Source organism: Cyprinus carpio, chromosome A3, assembly GCF_018340385.1.
Source record: "Cyprinus carpio isolate SPL01 chromosome A3, ASM1834038v1, whole genome shotgun sequence".
NCBI classification, from domain to species: Eukaryota; Metazoa; Chordata; class Actinopteri; order Cypriniformes; family Cyprinidae; genus Cyprinus; species Cyprinus carpio.
In genome coordinates, this window is record NC_056574.1 from 6,238,785 (window position 1) to 6,262,958 (window position 24,174).

The following is a 24,174-nucleotide window of genomic DNA, read 5'->3' on the forward strand; positions in this document are numbered from 1 at the left end:
CCTCACCTTTTGTTACCGTTACAGAAACGCTCTGACCAAACATGGAATCAGCACGTTCTACGTCACTCTCTGAATTCATCCACCACAGCGTCAACTGCATGGATCAGCAGCAGGAGAGCATCGTCAACACCGGACGCGCTGTCGCGCTGGTGACACAGGTGTCCGAGCTCACCCAGCAGATCCAACAGTTGACTACTCCCGCTGCGCCACCCGCACCGTCGGTTCCCCGGGCTATCGCTGAACCCAGCTAACCGACCCGAACCACGCCTACCAGTTCCCGAGAGCTACTCCGGTGAGCCTAACTACTGCAGAACATTTCTAACCAAGTGTTCCATGCATTTCTCTGTGCAGCCTCGCTCCTTTGAGACCGAGGAGTCCAAGGTGGCGTTCGTGCTGACTCTGCTTTCCGGGAGGGCTGCCCTGTGGGGAACGGCGGTGTGGGAGAACCGAGATGCTGCGCCTCATTCCACTCCCTCTCCGAGGAAATGAAGAGGGTATTCGACCGGTTGCCGTGGCCGGCAAGAAGGCGGCCCGCGAGCTGGAGGAGCTCAAGCAGGGGAATCTCTCCGTGGCGGATTACTCCATCTGTTTTTTGCACCTTAGCGGGCCGTGTGCAATGAGGAGGCGCAGTGGGATATGTTCCTGCATGGGTTGGGCCGACCGTGTTCACAAGGAGATCTACCTCCTCGAGTTGCCAACCAGCCTTAATGGACTTATGGACTTGGTGCTCCATATGGATGCTCGCATCAAGCGCCTGGGGGCGCATGCCTGTCTTCCCAGCACCCTTGAGAGTGGCAGCTTGAGTCGAGAGAACACGGCCGGTCCTGTCTTCGATCACGAACCCATGCAGGTAGGTAGAGCTCGACTGACCCGGGAGGAGAGAGAGAGGCGGAGGTCCCGAGGACTTTATCTGTACTGTGGCGGCTCTGGACATTTTCTACTCTCCTGCCCAGTAAAAGAGCCAGCCCGGTAGTAAATTTGAGGCTACTATCGGGTCGGATCTCTGCCGGGAAGTCCTCAACAACATCTACTCTCCTTCCGGTGAAACTGAGATGGGCCAACAACACGCACACCTGTCACGCCCTTCTGGACTCGGGGGCAGAAGGTAACTTCATGGACACTACCCTTGCACAACACCTGAGACTCCCTATCACTCCTCTTTCACATCAGATCACCGTCAGTGCACTCAATGGCCACAAACTGCCCTACATCACCCACACCACTGGTCCTATTACCCTTCCTCACCTCCGGCAACCACACAGAGAACATCCCCTTCCTCCTCATGGACTCCCCTGTGGCACCCATCGTCCTTGGTCACCCCTGGCTGGTCAAACACAACCCACGAGTGGATTGGGGTTCCAACACTATCACCTCGTGGAGTGAATGTTGTCATGAGTCTTGTCTGGTCTCTGCTTGTCCTGCTGTGTCTGTTTCTGTTTTTCAGGAGGAGGCCACGGTCAACAGCAAACGTGCCCGCTGAGTACCTGGACCTGAAGGAGGTGTTCAGTAAGTCCTGTGCTGCTTCTCTTTCTCCGCATCATCCCTATGACTGTGCTATAGAGTTAGTTCCAGGTAAGTCTCAGCCTAAGGGCAAGCTTTACTCTCTTTCAGTTCCTGAGAGGGAGGCAATGGAGAAATATATTTCTGATTCTCTAGCATCAAGGTTCCTCTTCTCCAGGTTCCTCTTCTCCAGCGGGGACGAGGTTCTTTTTTGCGTGGAAGAAGGATGGTTCTCTGTGACCTTGTATTGATTACCGAGAGCTAAACAACACATCACGGTAAAGAATACGTATCCTTTGCCGTTGATGTCTTCAGCCTTCGAGAGGTTACAGGGAGCATCCGTCTTCACAAAATTGGATTTACGTAACGCTTATCATTTGGTCCGCATCAGTAAGGGGGATGAATAGAAAAAACGCTTTTAACACTCCCAGAGGGCACTTTGAATATTTGGTGATGCGCGTTCGGGCTCTCCAATGCGCCTGCGGTTTTCCAGGCACTCGTTAATGACGTGTTGAGAGACATGGTAGATCAGTTCATATATGTTTACCTGGATGACATACTGATTTTCTTTTCGTCTCTCCAGGAACACGTGCAACTAATCAGACGAGTGCTCCAGAGTTTAATAGAGAATGGGCTTTTTGTCAAGGCGGAGTGAAATGCGTATTTCATGCACAGTCTGTTTCCTTCCTAGGTTACATCGTCTTGTCTGAGGGAATACGTATGGATCCTGACAAGGTTAAGGCTGTGATAGATTGGCCAAGTCCAGATTCTCGTAAGGCCCTACAGCGGTTTTCTGGGGTTCGCCAATTTTTATCGCCGTTTTATTCGCAATTTCAGCCAACTAGTCTCACCTCTGACTGCCTTGACCTCCCCCAGAACTACGTTCAGGTGGTCGAATACAGCCGAAACTGTATTTTCCAACCTCAAGAGCCGCTTCGTTTGGGCTCCCATCTTAGTCGCCACTGATCCCACACGTCAGTTCGTGGTGGAGGTCGACGCATCATAGGTTGGAGTAGTTCTTTCCCAACGCTCTGCCTCAGACGACAAGATGCATCCTTGCGCATTTTTTTTTTTTCCCATCGTTTATCTCCTGCCGAAACGTAATTATGACATTGGTAACAGAGGCCGTCAAATTAGCATTGGAGGAGTGGCGTCATTGGTTGGAGGGGTCGGGGGTACCTTTCATCGTTGGACCGATCATAAGAATTTAGAGTATATTAGAACTGGCAAAAGACTCAACTCCAGGCAGGCTTGGTGGGCAACCAAGTCACCAGATCATTAGTCCGGTGACAGTCCGCCTCAAACTACCTCCGGGGTACACGAGGATTCATCCTGCCTTCCATGTGTCCAAAATTAAACCTGTGTTTTATTCACAGGTTAATGCACTTGCTTCCTCACATTTTGTTACCGTTACACAAATAACAAAAAAACACAAGGTAAACAAAACTGGGTTTATGTATCAGTCCTTTTAGGAGCTTGGCTCTAAAAATCAATTTTGTTCAGAGAAGCTCAAAACATAAAAATAACAGAAAATTTAAAACTGGGTTGGAAAGACACATAAATTCAATGAAATACAAAATCAATGAGAAATCAAGTTAATAATAAAAAAAATGAAAATTAAGAACATTCATCAACCGACAGCAAAAGGTGTTGAAGGAGAAACCGTTAACTGCATGATGAGCTCTTCATGATGCTTTTCATTCATCATCTGCTCCAGATCAAAACATTATTCATGATGAAGTAAAGACTCTGTCTTATAAAGAAATTCATATGTATATATAGACATTATTTATATTTATTTATTTTAAAAAAAAGTCATTTCAGACGTTTAAAGAAAAAAAGTCTTAAAACCAAAACATTTTAAGATCACAGAAAACATAAAATCACCCTTGTGTGGCCATATTTTTGACTGGAAGTGCAAATAATATTTAATATGTATTGCTGTTGCACTTTTTAAACTGTATTTTGGTTTATTTCAATGGATCATGTAAATTCAGTCGCTGATCTCGTTAGTAATCATCACAGATAATCAGTGGTGTGGGGTTTTTATTCCACCAATACCCCAAACTAACAAATGGATAGAGTTTCTTATTAAAAGACTGATTAGTGTAAGAGTAGATATGAGACATGGACTCCACGTCACAAAAGGAGACGAGACCCTTCTCATAATCCACAAACACACCGACCCTCTGAGGATTCACACTCAGAGAAAGAGAGACATGTGAAGACTCACGAGCTCGATACTCCCCATCAAACAGACTCACAGTCCAGTATCCATTCTCAGGACTCAGACTGAACAAACCCATCCTGTTAACAGATTCTCTGGTCACTCCTAAATACCACTCAGTTTGTCCCTTCACCTGCACCTCAAAGGTAAAAACACCCCGAGGAGAATCCATCCTTCCAAGAACACCAAGACATTTATCAAATCCGTCTTTATCTCCATCCACTCTGTCTGTTTCTCTTTTTGAATCTCTCACTTGTTTCCCATCATCAGACACGATGAGACGTGGATGAGCCGTATCAGCATCCAGAATCACATTCACTGTGGAAAAATATTGAAAAATCTGCTTTACAGTTGAGTATATAATGAAATAAAGACAATTACTTATTTTTATAGGAGTCACAAAAAAAAAAGTTTAATACATTCAAAAATAAAGATACACCAATTATGATTTAATACCGTATCTATTACTGATAGACTGAAATGTTCAGATTTTTCCTGCTTCACTTCATGTGCTTTTAGTTTGTTGTCTGAGAGTCATTTTGTTGTTCATTTTTGAATCCTTGTGTTGATTTTTTTTGTTTTGCTTTTATTTAGTAATGTAAAATAAATAATTATTATTATTAATGTATATTAAAATATATAATTATGCCTTTTACTCACCCTTGTGTGTTCTTAAATGTGTGAGAGCTAAAAACAGAAAGTATGAAGTTACGAAGGCTTCATCTTTAGATCAATAATGAAATCATCACTTGAAGACCAACAAAACCCAAGAAGACTTTATACAGTTTTTATATATCTTATAATAAAATACAATGAATTGAAGACACATATGAATGCACAGCATGTTGATTCATTGTTTTGCAGAATAATTCAAAGTTAATGAATTTATATTTTAATTAAGCCATATAAAACAAATTCACCTTTAGGTATGATTGTCTTCAGAAGTTGTAAAAGTTGATCACGTTCTAAAGAAAATTCAGAAAAATATGAGAAAAGAACATTAAAATTCTGTCATGTTTATTACTCAAACAAGTACTGACAAACAAGTAATGGTCATGTAGTTGTGTTTATAGTGTGTGTTAACATCACAGGAGTGTGTATCAGGGGCCTGTGTGTATCATGAAGCTGGTTTAGCTGACAGGTGAATTCAGTTTAGTTTGTTATAACTCTGGGTTTTTAGGCACCAAGAAAGTGTTTGGCTTTTTAGCTGTGATCATCACCGGTAACTTATGCTCCATGACAGACCTGCTCCGGGAAACAGGTTATGATCTGGTTTAGAGATTTCAGACTGAAACTGACCAATCAACTTTGAGCAAAGCAACACATCTCTGATGCAATAAAGTCACTCTCCAGTTTTCGCTTGTTTCAAATTAAAGTGCACTAGATAGTAAAACATTTTTAAAGAAAAAAAAAATTGTCTGGCTTTTATTAATTGATTAGTTTGATTGTTATAATTATCTTATATGATTTATATAATTATTATACCCTTAATCCATTCCCACTTTAGCCATTTTAGTTTATTAATTATGAAGCTTTTATTTTTAATAATATACAGTACATATAAATACTTGGTAACACTTTAGAATAAGGTTCCATTAGTTAATGTTAGTTAACCACTTTAATTAACATGAACTAAGCAAGAACAATCCTTCTACAGCATTTATTAATCTTAGTTAATGTTAATTTCAGCATTTACTAATGCATTATTCAAATCAAAAGTTGTGCTTGTTAACATTAGTTAATGCACTGTGAATTAGCATGAACTAATAATAAATAACTGTATTTTCATTAACTAACATTAGCAAAGATGAATAAATACAGTAATAAATGTATTTTTTCATTGTTTGTTCATGTTAATTAATACATTAACTAACATTAACTAATGGAACCTTATTCTAAAGAGTTACCATAAATATAATTATATAAATATATACAGGCAAGATGGGGTAACACTTTATAATAGCTTTCATTAATAAATCATTAATAATCATTATATAATGCTTAACAGATCATCAGTTAATATATATTCATATAGCTAGAAATATGAGATAATGTGCTTGTTAATGTTTACTAATGTACTTATTAAAAGTTACCTAATGATTAACAGATCATTATTTAATGTAAATTAAAATGTTTACAAATGTCATTAAACTGTCGATTCATATGATCATGCACTTTTTAAAAAATCTACCAATAATTTTAACAGAAATTATGATTACAAGCTTATTTGTTAATGTACTTGTGAATACTAACAAATGTCATTAAACTTCAGTTCATATCACCTAATGCTCTTCTTTACATTTACAAATGTTGTAAAAAAAATGTGCTAAATCAGTAATTTTTTAACTGTTTATTATTCACTGAACTATTCATGTTATCATATTATTCATCAACTCATAATCACAGTCTGTAAAGTTCATATATTTGATCTATGTTTCTTGTGTAGACTTCTATTTACACATCTTAACAAATCATTTATTAATCATTTATTCATGTTTTTGCAGAAGCCAATCTAAAGTGGAAACTATTTATCATTAGTAAATGTTTATAAACATTTAATAATCTTTCAGTATGTTTATGGTCACTGGATTTTAGCTGCTGTAACAATGTTTGTGTAAAGGATGGTTAGTTAATTTTATGTAAATGCTTCTTAAATACGTAACACACATTACAATTTGGGTGAAAAAACATGTTTTTATTGCCTCAACACTAATATTAATATACTAGTATATATCGTTAAACAGGGTATTCCTTGAATCATACATCAGCAGGAGGAAAACAAATCTTTTTCTTGTTTTCTTTTTTTCAAGAAAATACTCATTCATTTATCAAAAACAATGTAATATAAACAGATTGAACCATGTTCCCTTAAAGTAACCCAAACTGACCCCTCTACACTTCTGACCTCTTACCCAACCCTTAAACAACCACCAAACCCTAACCTTCACCATCTCACACCTCAACCACAGCAAAAGTGTTGTACATTAACAAAAACTTTCAATCAATGTATAACATCTGTTAAAATCATCTATAGATTTTCAAAACATGCATGATCATATGAATTAAGTTTAATGACATTTGTGGACATTGTAATTTACATTATTTATCTGCTGGTCATTAGATAATGTTTAGTAAACATTAACAAGCACATTATCTCATGTTTCTAGCTATTTGAATATATAACATTAACAAGCACATTATGCAATATTTATACAATTTTAATGAGCTATTTTCTCCATTAGAATGATTAATTATATATATATATATATATATATATATATATATATATATATTATATATATATATATATATATATATATATATTATATATTTTTTTTTTTTTTTTTTTTTTAATTTCTTTACTATTTTTTAATAAATGCAATATTTAAATTTAGTAAAAATATAGTGAATGAATTTAAAATAAATTTTGTGAAGTGAGAATTGGGCCATCTGGAGGCATTAAAAAATAAAAACTTGTGTAATGTTGTGTAAACTCTTTGTATGCATTTAAAATCCATTTTTTTTGTAAGTAATGTTGCGTAACATCTTGATTTATTTAAAATCCATTTGGTTGTTTAATTTATATACAGTACAGGTCAAAAGTTTGGAAACATTACTATTTTTAATGTTTTTGAAAGAAGTCTCTTCTGCTCATCAAGCCTGCATTTATTTGATCAAAAATACAGAAAAAACAGTAATATTGTGAAATATTATTAAAATTTAAAATAATGGTTTTCTATTTAAATATACTTTGAAAAAATAATTTATTCCTGTGATGATAAAGCTGAATTTTCAGCATCATTACTCCAGCCTTCAGTGTCACATGTAACATCCAGTCTATCACATGATCATTTAGAAATCATTTTAATATTCTGATTTATTATGAGTTTTGGAAACAGTTTCTGCTGTCTAATATATTTGATGAATAAAAGGTTAAAAAGAACTGCATTTATTCAAAATTTATTAAAAATTATAATAATAAATTTTCTTTACTATCACTTTTTATCAATTTAACACATCCTTGCTGAATAAAAGTATTGATTTTATTTAAATAAAAGAAAGAAAAAAAATACTGACCAGTAGTGTATATTGTTATTACAAAATATTTATATTTTAAAAACATAGCTTCTTTTTTTTTCTTTTTCTTTTTTATTCATCAAAGTATCCTAAAAAAGTATCACATGTTCTGAAAAAATATTAAGCAGCAGAAGCTTCTTTCCAACTTTGATAATGAATCATCATATTAGAATGATTTCCAAAGGATCATGTGATAATGATCCAAAAAATTCAGCTTTGCATCACAGAAATAAATGATAATTTAAATTATAATAAATTTAAAAACAATTATTTTAAATTGTAATAATATCACAATATTACATTTTTTTTCTGTATTTCTAAAAAAATTAAAAATAGTAATGTTCCCAAACTTTTGACCTGTACTGTATATATCTAGACATTCTAAAAGACTACCTTTTGTCAAGGTTTAGATATCTTTTTGGTTAGATAAGTATCAGGTTTGACATTATGATTACAGTCAAACATTAGAATCTTGTTAGAAAGGGAACACATAGAAAGCATTTTTGTTACTCAGTATTTGAAAAATAGAAAAATCAAACAAAATAAAGAATGGATAGTGATAATTCAAAACACTTCATTTTAAATAGAAAACATTTTGTAATTAATTGATATTTTATTTAATGTAATTCAGTAAATTTTATTTCATATATTTTCAAAATTTGCTCTGTTGCAGTCTTACCAGTTTACTTCTGTGTATACATGTGTGTGTGTGTGTGTGTGTATTTTACACTCCTGATATTCTAGAGTCACCACTTTTTTTCTGACCGGTGACTGATTTGTAGTTTGTACCACCAAAACTTCACTGAGCTTACATTTTTTTCATATTTTTTATTCATTTCCTATGTCTGTCATTTTTGGACGGCGAAGAGGTCAAGTGTGAGTATTTGTGTTCCGAAGACAAACAAAGCTTTTACGGGTTTTGGGGTGAAGTATCCCTTTAAGTCTTGCATCCTAAGCAACATTTCTGAAAGAAAAATGTTCATCTGCTTTTGAAAATTTCTCTATTATTATGTCAAACAATCGTGTTGATATTTAAGTACAACATTTTAATGAGTACTTTCTTCAATCTTGGATGAAGTTGCTCCAATGGAACCCACAGCAGCTCCTGTTTAACTCCACTCCTTGGATGAATGATAAATAAACCTGTCATAAAATTGAGCGTTTGTGGAAATCTACTCGACTGCTTGTTCACTTATCAGCATTTAAAATAACTTCTAATAAATATAATAAATCATTTTTAAGTTGGTTGCTCAGTTTGCTGTGTTTTTCGCCAGTGTGCTCTGTTTCTTTTGTGTTTTTTCACACTAAACAATACCACTTGTACTTAGATCCCGCTCTATATATTGTTTTTTTGCAACCAGCCATAACAGTATCTGAATAAATATGTATTATATAAACAACTGGTGACCATTTACCAGATCCAAGATTAAATGAATACACACAGTTAAAACTGTGTTTTATGGCTGACTTTAAATGAATAATGAATTATTAATGTAATAAAGATAAATTCACCATTTTGTAGTCTGCTCTTCTCATCCTGTAGTTGACTGTGTTCATTCTGTAGTTGACTGTGTTCATTCTGTAGTCTGCTCTTCTCATTCTGTAGTCGATCATGATCTGAAAAAGATTCAGAATAAAGACGAGAGAAAACAGCATTCAGACAACAAATACAAATATAATTTGTGAACAATAACTACAAATTACATGAACTAAGATATACTCAAAAGTATATGAATACAAAAGAATAAATATTTTGTGTATGAAAACAGACTTATTACTGAATTAACTTATTGATCACACTTTAGTTTGGGGACCAATTCTCACTATTAACAAACTAACTAACTATTAACTGCAATGTTTGCCTCAAACTAATTTTCTGCTTATTAATAGTAAGGTAGTTGTTAGGTTTAGGTATGGACTTTTTTTTTTGGAAAATCTTTGGAATTATGCGAAATGGTTTTGAGAGAATAGAAGCTGAAAACATTACTCAAAAATATTCATGCCGTAACTTTTATTTAAGGTTTACAATAGAAATCAAATTGGAACAACTGGTTTGTTAAACAAAGATATGTCTCTCTTATAGTAAATCCACTAAAAGGTGCAGGAAATATTACTTTATAAATTCTCAATTATAAACCAATATCTAATCTTCCTTTCATAGGCAAAATTATAGAAAAGGTAGTCCTTAATCAGCTGAACAAATACTTAAACTCAAATGGATACCTGGAAAATTTTCAATCTGGTTTCTGACCGCATCACAGCACAGAGACAGCACTCATCAAGATAATAAATTCTGATTCTGGCAAAATATCAGTGCTGGTATTGCTAGATCTCAGTGCTGCGTTTGACACTGTCGATCATAACATACTACTAGACAGACTGGAAAACTGGGTCGGGCTTTCTGGCATGGTAATCAAATGGTTCAAATCATACTTAGAAGGGAGAGGTTATTATGTGAGTCTAGGAGTGCATAAGTCTAAGTGGACATTCATGACATGCGGAGTTCCCACAAGGCTCAAATCTTGCACCGCTCTTGTTTAGCCTGTATATGCTACCACTAAGTCAAATAATGAGAAAGAACCAAATTGCCTATCACAGCTATGCTGATGATACACAGATTTAACTAGCCTTATCGACAAATGACTACAGCCCCCATTGACTCCCTCTGCAAATGTATTGATGAAATTAATAGTTGGATGTGCCAGAACTTTCTTCAGTTAAACAAGGAAAAAAAACTGAAGTCATTGCCTTTGGGAAACAAAGATGAAGTTCTCGAAGGTGAATGCATACCTTGACTCTAGGGGTCAAACAACTTAAAATCAAGTCAGGAATCTTGGTGTGATTTTGGAGACAGACCTTAGTTTCAGTAGTCATGTCAAAGCAGTAGCTAAATCAGCATACTATCATCAAAAAAAACATTGCAAGAATTAGATGGTTTGTTTCCAGTCAAGACTTGGAGAAACTTGTTCATGCCTTTATCACCAGCAGGGTGGACTATTGTAATGGTCTCCTCACCGGCCTTCACAAGAAGACCATTAGACACATATTTAGCTGTTCTTACTGCTCTTATTTCTGTTTTTGGTATAAGTGGCAGTGGGGGGGGGGGGTAATAGACAAGAAAATAGATAATTTTATATCATTGTGCTGTTAACGTTTCTTTAGTCATTGAGCAATCCTACAGCCTGAACCACTGCAGAGAAACTTCCATTAAAAACCCTAATTTTTTATTATTCTCAAATGTTTTAATTTTTAAATCAATTTTTAAATATTTTTAACATTTTAATACTTTGCTTTTATTGTTGTGATTATTTGTATCATTATTTAAATAATTTTTATGTAAAGCACTTTGAATTACCATTGTGTATGAAATGTGTTATATAAATAAACTTGCCTTGCCTTAAAAATTATCTCCATACTGCCTTATTTACATAAAATGTATAAAATAAGAAAACAAGCATTTTACCTCTGTTTTTATGAGCAAACACAGCTATCAGTATTCCAGCAATCACACTGAGCACAACAGCAACTGAAATCATGATGACTGATGTCCTCCAAGAACGAAACATATTACCTGCAAAACAAAACCATAAAAACTAAGCACATTGTGTAAAATAAACATATTTTAAAGAAATTATTAAAACATACAGGTGCATCTCAAAAAATTAGAATGTTGTGGAAAAGTTCATTTCAGTAATTCAACTCAAATTGAGAAACTCGTGTATTAAATAACATTTATTAATTACATTAATAAATTAACAAATAACATTAAATAAAAACATTTTAGTGAATTGTTGGCCTTCTGGAAAGTATGTTCATTTACTGTACATGTACTCAATACTTGGTAGGGGCTCCTTTTGCTCTAATTACTGCCTCAATTTGGCGTGGCACGGAGGTGATTCAGTTTGTGGCACTGCTGAGGTAGTATGGAAGCCCAGGTTTCTTTGACAGTGGCCTTCAGCTCATCTGCATTTTTTTGGTCTCTTGTTTCTCATTTTCCTCTTGACAATACTCCATAGATTCTCTCTGGGGTTAAGGTCTGGTGAGTTTGCTGGCCAGTCAAGCACACCAACACCATAGTCATTTAACCAACTTTTGGTGCTTTTGGCAGTGTGGGCAGGTGCCAAATCCTGCTGGAAAATGAAATCGGCATCTTCAAAAAAGCTCGTCAGCAGAAGGAAACATGAAGTGTTCCAAAATTTCTTGGTAAACGGGTGCAGTGACTTTGATTTTCAAAAAAAACACAATGGACCAACACCAGCAGATGATATTGCACCACAAATCATAACAGACTGTGGAAACTTAACACTGGACTTAACACTGGACTCCAGACTCTAGAACCTTGGTTTCCAAATGAAATACAACCCTTGCTCTCATCTGAAAAGAGGACTTTGGACCACTGGGCAACAGTCCATTTCTTCTTCTCCTTCTCCCAGGTAAGACCCCTCTGATGTTGTCTGTGGTTCAGGAGTGGCTTAACAAGAGGAATACGACAGCTGTAGCCAAATTCCTTGACACGTCTGTGTGTGGTGGCTATAAGGCTGCGGTTCTCTCGGTTGGTTGTGCATTTTTTCTTTCACACTTTTTCCTTCTACTCAACTTTCTGTCTTCCACTCAACTTTCTATTTCTGTATCAAAGCATGATTCTTTGGTAATGAATGTTTGTGGCTTACCCTCCTTGTGAAGGGTGTCAATGATTGTCTTGTGGACTACTGTCAGATCAGCAGTCTTCCTCATGATTGTGTAGCTTAGTGAACCAAACTGAGAGACCATTTTGAAGGCTCAGGAAACCTTTGCAGGTGTTTTGAGTTGATCAGCTGATTGCCATGTCACCATATTCTAATTTGTTGAGATGTTGTGTGAATTGGTAGGTTTTTGTTAAATGTGAGCTGAAATCATCACAATTAAAAGAACCAAAGACTTAAACTTCAGTCTGTGCATTGAATTTATTTAATACACAAGTTTTACAATTTGAGTTGAATTACTGAAATAAATGAATTTTTCCACAACATTCTAATTTATTGAGATGCACATATATATTGTTCATTTCTGAGTGGTACATAGGACAGTAAAATGTTTTAGCTTTACATAATGTAAATGGACTGAGCTGATAATCATTAAATCTTTTTACTGCATCAAAATTACCACAAGATGATGACAAAATTACAGTAACAAAAGTGTCAGTACTTACTTGAGCTGATAATCAGTGCCTCCAGCATGTGATGTCTCAGTTTGACTCTGCAGTGAATCTTGTCATAACTGTGATGTACAGTAGTGGTGTGTTTCACACTGATTCTGTCTGTGTTTCTGTGTGTCTCCATAGTTTCTGAACTCAGACTGACTCCTTCACTGCCCAGCCACTCAAGATCAGGTTCAGGATACCAGCCTTCAGATTCACACTGTAGATGAAGCCCGCCTGAATGATCAAACCCATCTACAGTGATCACTGGAGGACGTCCTACAGCTAAAGACCAACAAGAAGAGCATTCTGTTGTTGTTCTGGCTTTTTTAAGTTAGATAGAATATGTTAAGGCTAGAATACACTACACGACATTTGCCCCGATTTTCCCCCAATTTACAGTCTGGAAAATTTGATTCTAGTTGATGAAAGTCAGAGCCAGTCTGCAGATCTGAGCTGACAGATTTCCAAGAAAATAATGTAGTGATGGACACACAGATGGACGATTTTTTAAAGTCAGACTTTGATTCTATCCAAACATGTTTGATATTTTTGGAGCTGATTTTAGAACACATCCTGTTTTCATTTGTCGCGTCTCCTAGCAACAAGGCACATGAGTTTTGTTATCGGAGCAACTTGAAAGTCTTGTAGTCTGTGATCCTCAGTCGTTTAGTGTGTGATGGCCAGTTTTACTTTGTGACTATTTACAAAGTCATTAAGTGTCAAATCTGCTTTTTAGATTTTAGTAGTCGTGTAGTGTATTCCCAGCCTTTAGTTTTCACTGGTTTACTCACCTTCAACTCTGACATCAACAGTGACATCATCAGACCAAGATTTGGACTGAATAAAACACTTATAACGTCCTTCATCAGAGACTCGGACTGATGAGAGTTTGAGTGATGTGTCTCCTTTCTGTAGTTCTTGATGATTCAGTTTTGTTCTCCCTCTGTAGGACTGATTCTGATCTGTATTTTTGTCTACATGATTATCATAAAGATGCACTAGTGTGTCTTTCAGATCGGATCTAAACCACTCCACTCTCATGTCCACAACACTGATGTTGGGTTTGACTGAACAGGGCAGAATCACATCTTCACCAGCTACAGCAAACACAGGATCTGCAGATCCCACGACTTCATACCGCTCTGTTACAAAGAGAAAAGAGAGCAGGTCTAATTAAATGTGAACCTACTGTCAGCTGAACTGTCATCCTTCAAGGGCTACAGCGTTCACATGTAAAGCAGTGACTGTCCTTCTCCACACAGCTCTGCGTCCGATCATCTCTGCTTGAAAACACTGCTTTTGTGCATTTTTCCTCTGTTTTATTAACCTTAATAAATGGCTCTTTGTAAACTTTATTCTAACCAAGTAACCGTGTAATAAATGGCATAATGTACAGTGACCTGGTCATTATCACATGAACTATTGGTCACAGACACGCCAGGCTCCAACCCCATCCAATCATAGCGCACTCCCTCACCTGAGTACTGATCACACACACCTGCCCCTCGTCAGCACCTCATCTACCAGCACTTTAAAGACACTCACACGCACACAGTCACTGTCCGGTCTCGTTCGCAACTAGGATTACCTACCTGCCGACTTCAAGGACTTCCGTTGCTATACTTACCTGTCTTCAGTGATTCCCAGTTACCTCCTGTGTCAATCGTGAGTGTGTGTGTGTGTGTGTCTCCAGCCCTCAACGTCTCCACTCCTCTGCTACTTCCAGGACCTTCACCCTAAACCATCACAAGGACAGTATTCAGTTTACTCACTCTCAGCAATCACCGCTATACCACTGTTTCCCATACCTGCTCTGCTTTTGTCAATAAATACCACCTTATCTGTGATCTTCTGTCTCCAAAACCCATCTGTATTGTAACAGAAGACCGGACCCAAAACTGACTGACACAAGCATGAGCCATCCAGACCCCTTCCCGGACCTCGTAGATGCCTTCTTCACACTTCAGTGCCCTCCAGTCCCATGGCCAAACCAGCGCCCTTCTCTGGTTCGGCAGAGGAATGCTGCGGATTTCTCCTGCAATGTTCACTGGTCCTGGAGATGCAGCCGCACTTATTTCCCACCGAGCGATCCAAACTGGCATTTATCATATCACAGTTGAAAGGTAAAGCACTTCAATGGGCCGATTCCATTTGGACCCAGAATAATCCTGTCATCCAGTCATATACCAGCTTTGTTGACCACTTCAGGGAAGTTTTCGGTAAACCTACCTGGGATTCATCCATCAGTGAAAAACTATACAATTTAAAACAAGGCAAGATGTCTGTGAATGATTATGCTCTCCAGTTTAGAAGAACTCTCGTGGCCACAAGTGGGTGGAATGAACAAGCTCTGCTAACGACATATCGGCAAGGATTGGATCCCCGAGCATGGTTGCATCTTGCTGCATATGAGGACACCATCGGGCTTGAACGCTTCATCCAACTCTCCATTCGCTTCGCCACTCATATGCAGTCGTGTCTCGAAGAGCACCAGGCCCAGCCACAACATAACATCTCCCTCTGCCGAAAAGAACCCGTCAGCCCTCCAGAACCAGCCTACGGACCCATGCAAGTGGATTCTACCTGCCTGACTGGGGCTGAACGGCAGAGAAGGCTGACCCAGAATCTGTGTTTATACTGCGGATCTCCGGGGCATATCCTCTCCACATGCCCCATACGCCCTCCTCGTTCTCTGGTGAGTGCCATCTTCCCTACCATAAATCAGATGAAACCACTCACCACTATTGTGACACTTACTGCTGCTGATATTTCTATTCCAGTCAATGCACTCCTCTATTCTTGGTCAGCCGGCAACTTCATCTCTGGCTCCCTCTGCCGTCAGCTCCACCTCCCGACCACGGCCACGCAATCCTCCTACCAGAGCCACTCAATAACGGGAAGGCCGCTGAGCAGATGGAGACGGGTTCGCCGTAGTGTCGGGACACTTCAGCTGCAAATTGGCATTCTTCACAAAGAAAAGATCCATCTGCTGGTTCTGGAGGAATCCACCGCTGACGTGGTCCTAGGGCGCCCTTGGTTGGAGCAGCACACCCAGTCCTATCCTGGAAAGACTGGCGAAATCCTGAAGTGGGGCGAAACCTGTTTCATGGACTGTTTTCCGCGAGGTTCCGGTTCCATCCTCTCAGCTCCCCTAAACCACTCTCTGTCTGTACAACCTCCATAGAGAGTCCGATGGAAAAACGATCTGTGGACATACCGTCGTGTTACGCCCCCTTAAGTGATGTTTTCTGCCCAACAAGAGCCTCCTAGCTGCCCCCACATCGGCCTTGAGACTGCGCCATTGATCTGCTTCTCCTGGTGAGTCAGTGCCAAAGGGGAAGGATCTATCCCCTTTCCATCCCGGAGGAGAAGGCCATGGAGGAGTACATCGAGGAGGTTCTGGCTCAAGGCTACATCCGTCCATCCACCTGTCCAACCCGGAACAGCAGGCCATGGAGGAATAAGTGCAAGAAGCACTCCAACAAGGGTTCATTCGACAATCTACAAACCAAATCACCCGTTAAATTCAGATATCCCCTTCCTCTCGTCCCAGCAGCCCTGGAACACCTCTGTGGTGCCACTGTCTTCACCAAGTTGGACCTCCGCAGCGCGTACAACCTCATCCGGATACGTGAGGGGGACGAGTGGAAGACAGCCTTCATCACACCCACTGGGACACTACGAGTACCTTGTGATGCCGTATAGCCTGGTCAGCGCCCCCTCCGTATTCCAGGACTACATCCATGAGGTGCTCCGGGAGTTTCTCCAACAAATTCGTCCTGGTCTACATAGATGATATCCTGATTTACTCCCGGAGCTTGAACGAACATCGTCACCACAGGTCCTGAAACGCCTGAGGGAGTACCACCTCTACCTGAAAGCGGAAAAGTGCTCCTTCCATCAGCCCCTCAGTACAGTTCCTTGGATATAACATCGATAGCAGTGGCATCCGGATGGACGAGGGGAAGGTGGATGCCATCAGGAACTGGCCAACCCCTACAACCATCAAAGCACTCCAAAGATTCCTCGGCTTCTCCAATTTCTCCCCGCCGCTTCATACAGAATTATAGCTCCATCACCAGTCCACTTACAAGCCTTCTCCGGAATAAGCCCAAGTCTCTGTCCTGGACCCCATCGGCCACGGAGGCCTTCGCCACCCTCAAAGAAGCCTTCACTACCACTCCTCTCCTGGTTCACCCCTGACCCGGACAAACCTTTCATCGTGGAAGTGAATGCCTCCACCACCGGAGTAGGAGCTGGTACTCTCGCAGCAGCAGGGGAATCCCAGCAAACTCCATCCATGTGCCGCCTTCTCCCGCAAGCTCACCCCGGCAGAGGTGAATTACGACATCGGCAACCGCAAACTCCTGGCCATCAAAGCTAGTGCTCGAGGAGTGGAGGCATTGGTTGGAGGGAGCAAGACTATCCATTCCAGGTACTTACGGACCATAAGAACCTGGAATACCTGAAAATGGCCAAGAGACTCAATCCCGACAAGCCCGGTGGGCTTTATTCTTCACCCTTTCAACTTTTACCATTTCCTACCGACCCGGATGCAAGAACCTCAAGGCAGATGCCCTTTCCCGTTGTCACACACCTGAAGAAAACTCTGAAGAACCAGAATCCATACTCCCTGAAAGACTGTTGGTCAGCCCCGATACCTGGTCCACGGAGACCATACCCTCCTCCAATGCTCAGCCAAAATACTCCGCCGGGTTGCCCTCCGGACAGGCAGTATATCAACAGGACACGGCGCCTCGCCACTCATCCACGCTGCTCACGCTAACGACCTGATAGGTTGGGGGGAGTGGTGAGAATTGCTCGAGGTCCCGGTAATCCGCTCAAGGGATTCGACAGATTTAGAAGGGGTGTAGCTGGCCAATACCGCGCGTCTACGACAACTCCGATCGTGTCACATCCACAACATGCACGGGGCCGAAGTGCACACCCGAGAGTGCGGGGGACAACAGGAGACCGCAAGTCTCGCGCGCAGGCTAAATACCGTGTGCTGCACTGCACTGCCTATGTTGGCCCACAGCTCCTGTGCATCATGAGGATATGTGACCTGTGGAGATCTCGATCGAAGAGGCCACAGTCGGGCCTGTGGGCGGGAAAGAAAGCGTAGGGTAGAGCTGGCCTGTGCAGAAACGCGGATAGGTGCCACGGGGAATACTAGCGTGCCAGTTGGGAAAACCAGGGGGGGGCGAAGAAGTGGCCCAAGTGCTGTGAAAATAAAGGTCACGCGTGTAACAACCACCAAAGGAAGACAAGGTTGAACGTAAAAGAGTGTGCAGACGACACATCGACCAAAGACAACAGCACCCTGAGAAACAGCGAACACCAGCTGGGTCGCACTCGTCAACGTGCTGGAGTGTCGTCGCTACCTGAAAGACGCGCACACAGGCTTCTCCCCGCCGAGCAGGTGTGCAGAGCGCCATCGAACGCCCACCAGACCGGCGGGCCCGCGCCCAGGCGGGCCGAGCGAGCCAGGGCCTACCCCACCGGCCACGCATCCTACACAGGGCGGCAGGCCAGAAACCGAGCCCCCCGGGTTGTGGTGGGACCACGCCGATGAACGTACTCGTAGGACACGGGTGTGTTGCGCGGACTGCGATATTCCGTGCAAGCGGCGATCTTCGCCAATAGGCGCTACACCAAAGTGTCGGACACCGGCCGAGCGACGCATAGACAGCCGCCCCGTGCGCAGGACGGTGAGTCCGACTCCCAACAGCCGGGACGCGGAATGGTGTGAAATAGCGCGCGATGCTCTCTGTAACAACTCGGGGGGGGGAATCTGGGTAAAGACCAAGGCGGGCCCGATTGCCACACCGAACGGGAGTGCAGTAGTCTCCCCCAGCTCGTGTAGTTTCTGATCCAACACACCGCCCGCCGCACCAACGGCGACACACGGTGTACAGCACGGCGACGGGGTAGACGACCCAACAGCAAGGCCGCAGGTCGAAACAAAACATGACCGACCGGGCTCACTGAGGGTGCAAGGTACTATCTAGTGGGGCGGAAGAGGGAGGAATGTCACGGAGATTTCAGTGATTCGCGCATTCGGAACCAGTCGAGAGCGTTGTTGGACGACACCGACGTCAAGACTGCGTAGCCACGCAGGCAGGACAGAGATCCGGACGAGGAAAAGTCACAAAAAGAAGGCTGGAGAACAGTGGCTCACACACAAAGAGAACCGGGGGAGCGCAAGAACGTCACCTACTCATAGGCGAGTCGAAAAACACTCGTAATATTGAATAGGCCAACAACCGGAATGGAGGGGGGAAATAGTAGAAAGTGGAGACAAAGAGAGATCTGTGCGAGTAACCTAGCTGTTGAAGGAGGAAAAAAACGCAACAGAGTGGACAGGGTGGAATCGAAAGATCAGGTGGGGAATGGAAGGGCCACAGCAGTGGGGACCAGACACAAAGGGAGACTCAAAAATGGCACGGCTCACGGCAGAGAGGGGATAAAAAGAAACAGTGAGAAATAAGAGTAGCGTTGCCAAGGAAGGGGTGGAACGGAGAGAAGGAAAAGAAAAGGGAGACGGGGACACGAGCAAGAAACGAACCGATGAGTCACGGAGAGAGCGGGTGGAGCTCAGGAGTACAAGGAAAGACAGGGGATAAGCAACCGGGTCTCTGTGGGTTCGGTATTGGTGGTCAATGGGCACGGAAACATGGAGGGGAGCGGGGGAGTAGACACGTAATACATAAAAACCGGCACGCTAGACACGCACCGGCAGGAAGTGGGGCGGGATTCTGGACGGAAAAAAGAAACAACATTCACAGCAAGCGTGCACAGGTGGCGAATAAAGTAATGTAGGGGTGGAGATACAAAAGGTAGAAGTGACGACAGGCGGGCGGGAAGCGAACGAAAAACGCCCGGCGCCGCCACGCCGAACCGCGCGGGCGCCGGCGCGGGCGCTGCTCAACCGGGGCGGACGCAGGGGGAACAGAGGTCTAAGGGCCGGGAACGACAGCGCACACGAGCAGGGGAGCAGCTAAGCAGGGAGCGGTACGCTGTTGCTAGACAAGTCACGGTCGAGCTAGATAAGTTATGACAACAAAGACAACAAAGCAGCACGGCACAGAAGCGAGCACACAACCAAGCATCCGAAAAGAAAAAAAGAAGCGCAACACAGTCACCGCCGCAACAACAACAACAGAAAGAAATGGAGAAAGGAAGACGGCGAGGGGGGGGCTTTGGGCGCTGCGTTATCTGCTGGAGGGAGCGGGCGGGTCTGGACCCTTCATGCACGGATGGTTAAGCTGGGATGCGAGGGGGGAAGATATTGGGATGAGAAGAGAAAATTAATGCTCCTACGGACAACAAACGAGGTAACTGTAGTAAATACGTGATGCGCGAATGAAAAACGGCTATGACTTATTTTGTATAAAGAGCAAGTTCCCAAGCTAGGGCGGAGTCCGGGCACTGGTTGTAACAGCACAACGCGCTCAGGAGACCAGGAAGAACCTCAGGGAAAGCCAGCCACACCGCACGACAGAACTGGGATGTCAGACAGCTAGAGAGGGAATGATGGGGCGTTGCAACAGGTAATGTGAAAGGAACCGTCACGGGGAAGTGGGCTCCGACGATCGGGATAACGCGCAGATCAACATGTGTGGGAGATCAGAAGATATAAATAAGTGTGGTGGCAAACTCCGGACACAGAGAGTGTGCGCAAGCGAAGTATCCAGAACCACCAAACACGGGGACCGACAGGGTCTGTGAGGGGGTCAGCTGGGGGCGGAACCAGCGTGTAGTTAGGGTCGAGAAGGAACGAACCAGACAAAGCAGTGGGGAAAAAGGAGAAATGGGAAAGAGAGGCTACGACAGGGTGTACACGGGGGCATGGGGAGCGGGCGCGGACGAAGGAACCACGGGAGGGTAGGAAGGGGCAAGATCAAGTACACAGCAGGTGAACCCACTACGGGGTGATAAGGTTGGTTGCATGGGGGCCTGTAGAAGAAGGTCAGGGGGGGGACGGGGCTGGAGGATGAGGGATTACAAGGCAAGATCAGACATGAGGCACACCCGGAAAGAGCGGAAGGGGTGGGCCATGGCAGGCAGGGCCAGCGAACTAGATGTAGGAGAAACTGGACGGAGAGTGGGACCAACAGGGCAACAACACAGGGGGAGAATGGAAGAGTGGACAGAAGCAGCCGGAGAGAGACAGAGGGGAAGGGGGGAGGCGGGAAGAGAGAACGGAGACGGGCCGTGGGATGGGTGAGGGGGAAGGTCCCGGGAAGGCAGGCAGGAGGGAGACGGTGAGGGCTGGAACACACAACACACACGATCGCACAAGGAACCTGGAAGCACGGAAAGACAGGTAATATAGCAATGGAGCCCTGAAGTCACAGGAGACGCCAGTTGCAACTAACCGACCGTGACTGGTGTGCTGCTGAGTGTCTTTTAAGTGCGGGTAAGAAGTGCGTGATGACGGGGCAGGTTGGTGATCAGACGCAGGTGGGTGCGCGTGCGAGGGATGGTTGGAGCCTCGTGTCTGTGACAGTACCACCACCCCCACGGCCTCGGCCTGAGGCCGAGGACCCCGCGCGTGGTGGTCTTCCTCTGCCTCAGGGCAGGTCTGTCAGGAGGAGTAGCAGGGCAGGGTGCCCATACTTTGGTCGATAGGCGGCGTGGGGGAACCCAGAAATGGCCGCACCCAGAACCTCCGTCCATAGGGACCGAGGGGCCACCCCCCGAATCCAGGCTTCTCGGACCTCGGAACCACTCTGGCGTCCAGATATGAAGGGGGGCTTCACTGCGCACCCAGCGCTCTCGGCCCACCCTAGGAAACTGGTTCCAAGAGTCCTGGTGGCCGTGACAGAAGGTACGGGAGGAAGCGACCGATCTCTTGGATCTTCCTTTCCATCTGCCCGTTCGACTGTGGATGGTACCCTGATGATAGGCTGATGGCCACACCTAGGAGTGAGTGAAAGGCCTTCCAGACCGAGAGATGAATTGAGGTCCTCTGTCTGATACGATATCTTTGGGGATGCCAAAGTACCGGAAGATGTGATTGAACATGAGTTTGGCGGTTTCCATGGCAGTCGGTAGTCCCTTGAGAGGAATCAAACGACAGAAATTTAGAGAATCTATCCACTACCACAAAATATTACAGGTTGCAGTTACCTGACATGGGAAGGTCGGTTACAAAGTCTACTCCTAGGTGTGACCATGGTCGGTTGGGAACGGGCAGAGGTAGGAGCTGGCCGGATGGTAGATGATGTGGGCTCTTCGAGATGGCGCATTCCTTACATCCTTGCACGTACCTTCTGACCTCGGATGCCATGTTGGGCCACCAGAAGCGTTCTTTTAGCAATGAGAGGGTTTCACTGACCCCCGGGTGGGCCAGTGCCTAGTGAGGTGTGAGCAGCGTGGATGAGTGGAGTGCGCCGTGTCCTGTTTGATATACTGCCTGTCAGGTGGGCAACACGGCGGAGTATTGGCTGAGGCATTGGAGGAGGGTATGGTCTCCGTGGACCAGGTAATCGGGCTGACCAACAGTCTTTCTGGAAGTATGGATTCTGGTTCTTCAGAGTTTTCTTCAGGTGTGTGACAACGGGAAAGGGCATCTGCCTTGAGGTTCTTGCATCCGGGTCGGTAGGAAATGGTAAAGTTGAAAGGGTGAAGAATAAAGCCCACCGGGCTTGTCGGGGATTGAGTCTCTTGGCCATTTTCAGGTATTCCAGGTTCTTATGGTCCGTAAGGACCTGGAACGGATGTCTTGCTCCCTCCAACCAATGCCTCCACTCCTCGAGCACTAGCTTGATGGCCAGGAGTTTGCGGTTGCCGATGTCGTAATTCACCTCTGCCGGGTTGAGCTTGCGGGAGAAGAAGGCACATGGATGGAGTTTGCTGGGATTCCCCTGCTGCTGCGAGAGTACCGCTCCCTACTCCGGTGTGGAGGCATTCACTTTCACGATGAAAGGTTTGTCCGGGTCAGGTGAACCAGGAGAGGAGTGGTAGTGAAGGCTTCTTTGAGGGTGGCGAAGACCTCCGTGGCCGATGAGGTCCAGGACAGAGACTTGGGCTTATTCTGGAGAAGGCTTGTAAGTGGACTGGTGATGGAGCTATAATTCTGTATGAAGCGGCGGTAGAAATTGGAGAAGCCGAGGAATCTTTGGAGTGCTTTGATGGTTGTAGGGGTTGGCCAGTTCCTGATGGCATCCACCTTCCCCCTCGTCCATCCGGATGCCACTGCTATCGATGTTATATCCAAGGAACTGTACTGAGGGCTGATGGAAGGAGCACTTTTCCGCTTTCAGGTAGAGGTGGTACTCCCTCAGGCGTTTCAGGACCTGTGGTGACGATGTTCGGTCAAGCTCCGGGAGTAAATCAGGATATCATCTATGTAGACCAGGGACGAATTTGTGGAGAAAACTCCCGGAGCACCTCATGGATGAAGTCCTGGAATACGGAGGGGGGGCGTTGACCAGGCTATACGGCATCACAAGGTACTCGTAGTGTCCAGTGGGTGTGATGAAGGCTGTCTTCCACTCGTCCCCCTCACGTATCCGGATGAGGTTGTACGCGCTGCGGAGGTCCAACTTGGTGAAGACAGTGGCACCACAGAGGTGTTCCAGGGCTGCTGGGACGAGAGGAAGGGGATATCTGAATTTAACGGTGATTTGGTTGAGGGCTCGGTAGTCAATGCAGGGCCGCAAGCCTCCATCCTTTTTTCTCCACGAAGAAGAAGCTCGAAGCAGCAGGGAAGTGGATGGACGGATGTAGCCTTGAGCCAGATCCTCTTTGATATACTCCTCCATGGCCTTTCTCCTCCGGGATGGAAAGGGGATAGATCCTTCCCTTGGCAACTGACTCACCAGGAAGCAGATCAATGGTGCAGTCTCATGGCCGATGTGGGGGGCAGCTAGGAGGCTCTGTTGGGCAGAAAAACATCACTTAAGGGGGCGTAACACGTCGGTATGTCCACAGATCGTTTTTCCATCGGACTCTCTATGGAGGTTGCACAGACAGAGAGTGGTTTAGGGAGCTGAGAGGATGGAACCGGAACCTCGGGGAAAACAGTCCATGAAACAGGTTTCGCCCCCACTTCAGGAATTTGCCAGTCTTCCAGGAGAGGACAGGATTGTGCTGCTCCAACCACTGGTGCCCTAGGACCACGTCAGCGGTGGATTCCTCCAGAACCAGCAGATGGATCTTTTCTTGTGAAGAATGCTAATTT

General features: G+C 43.6%; 1 protein-coding gene across 1 annotated transcript in view; it reads right to left on the bottom strand.

Moving 5' to 3' along the window:
- The window catches only part of LOC109079067 (butyrophilin-like protein 3), a 61,154-nt gene extending 46,069 nt beyond the window's left edge, over positions 1-15,085 (bottom strand). The window contains exons 1-4 of the mRNA XM_042715611.1: positions 14,887-15,085; positions 13,775-14,152; positions 12,993-13,265; positions 11,268-11,375 (exon numbers count right to left, since the gene is read on the bottom strand). Coding sequence (XP_042571545.1) covers positions 11,268-11,375; positions 12,993-13,265; positions 13,775-14,152; positions 14,887-15,085 — 958 coding nt within the window. The remainder of the gene's footprint in view (positions 1-11,267; positions 11,376-12,992; positions 13,266-13,774; positions 14,153-14,886) is intronic.
- Positions 15,086-24,174: the final 9,089 nt, after the last annotated feature.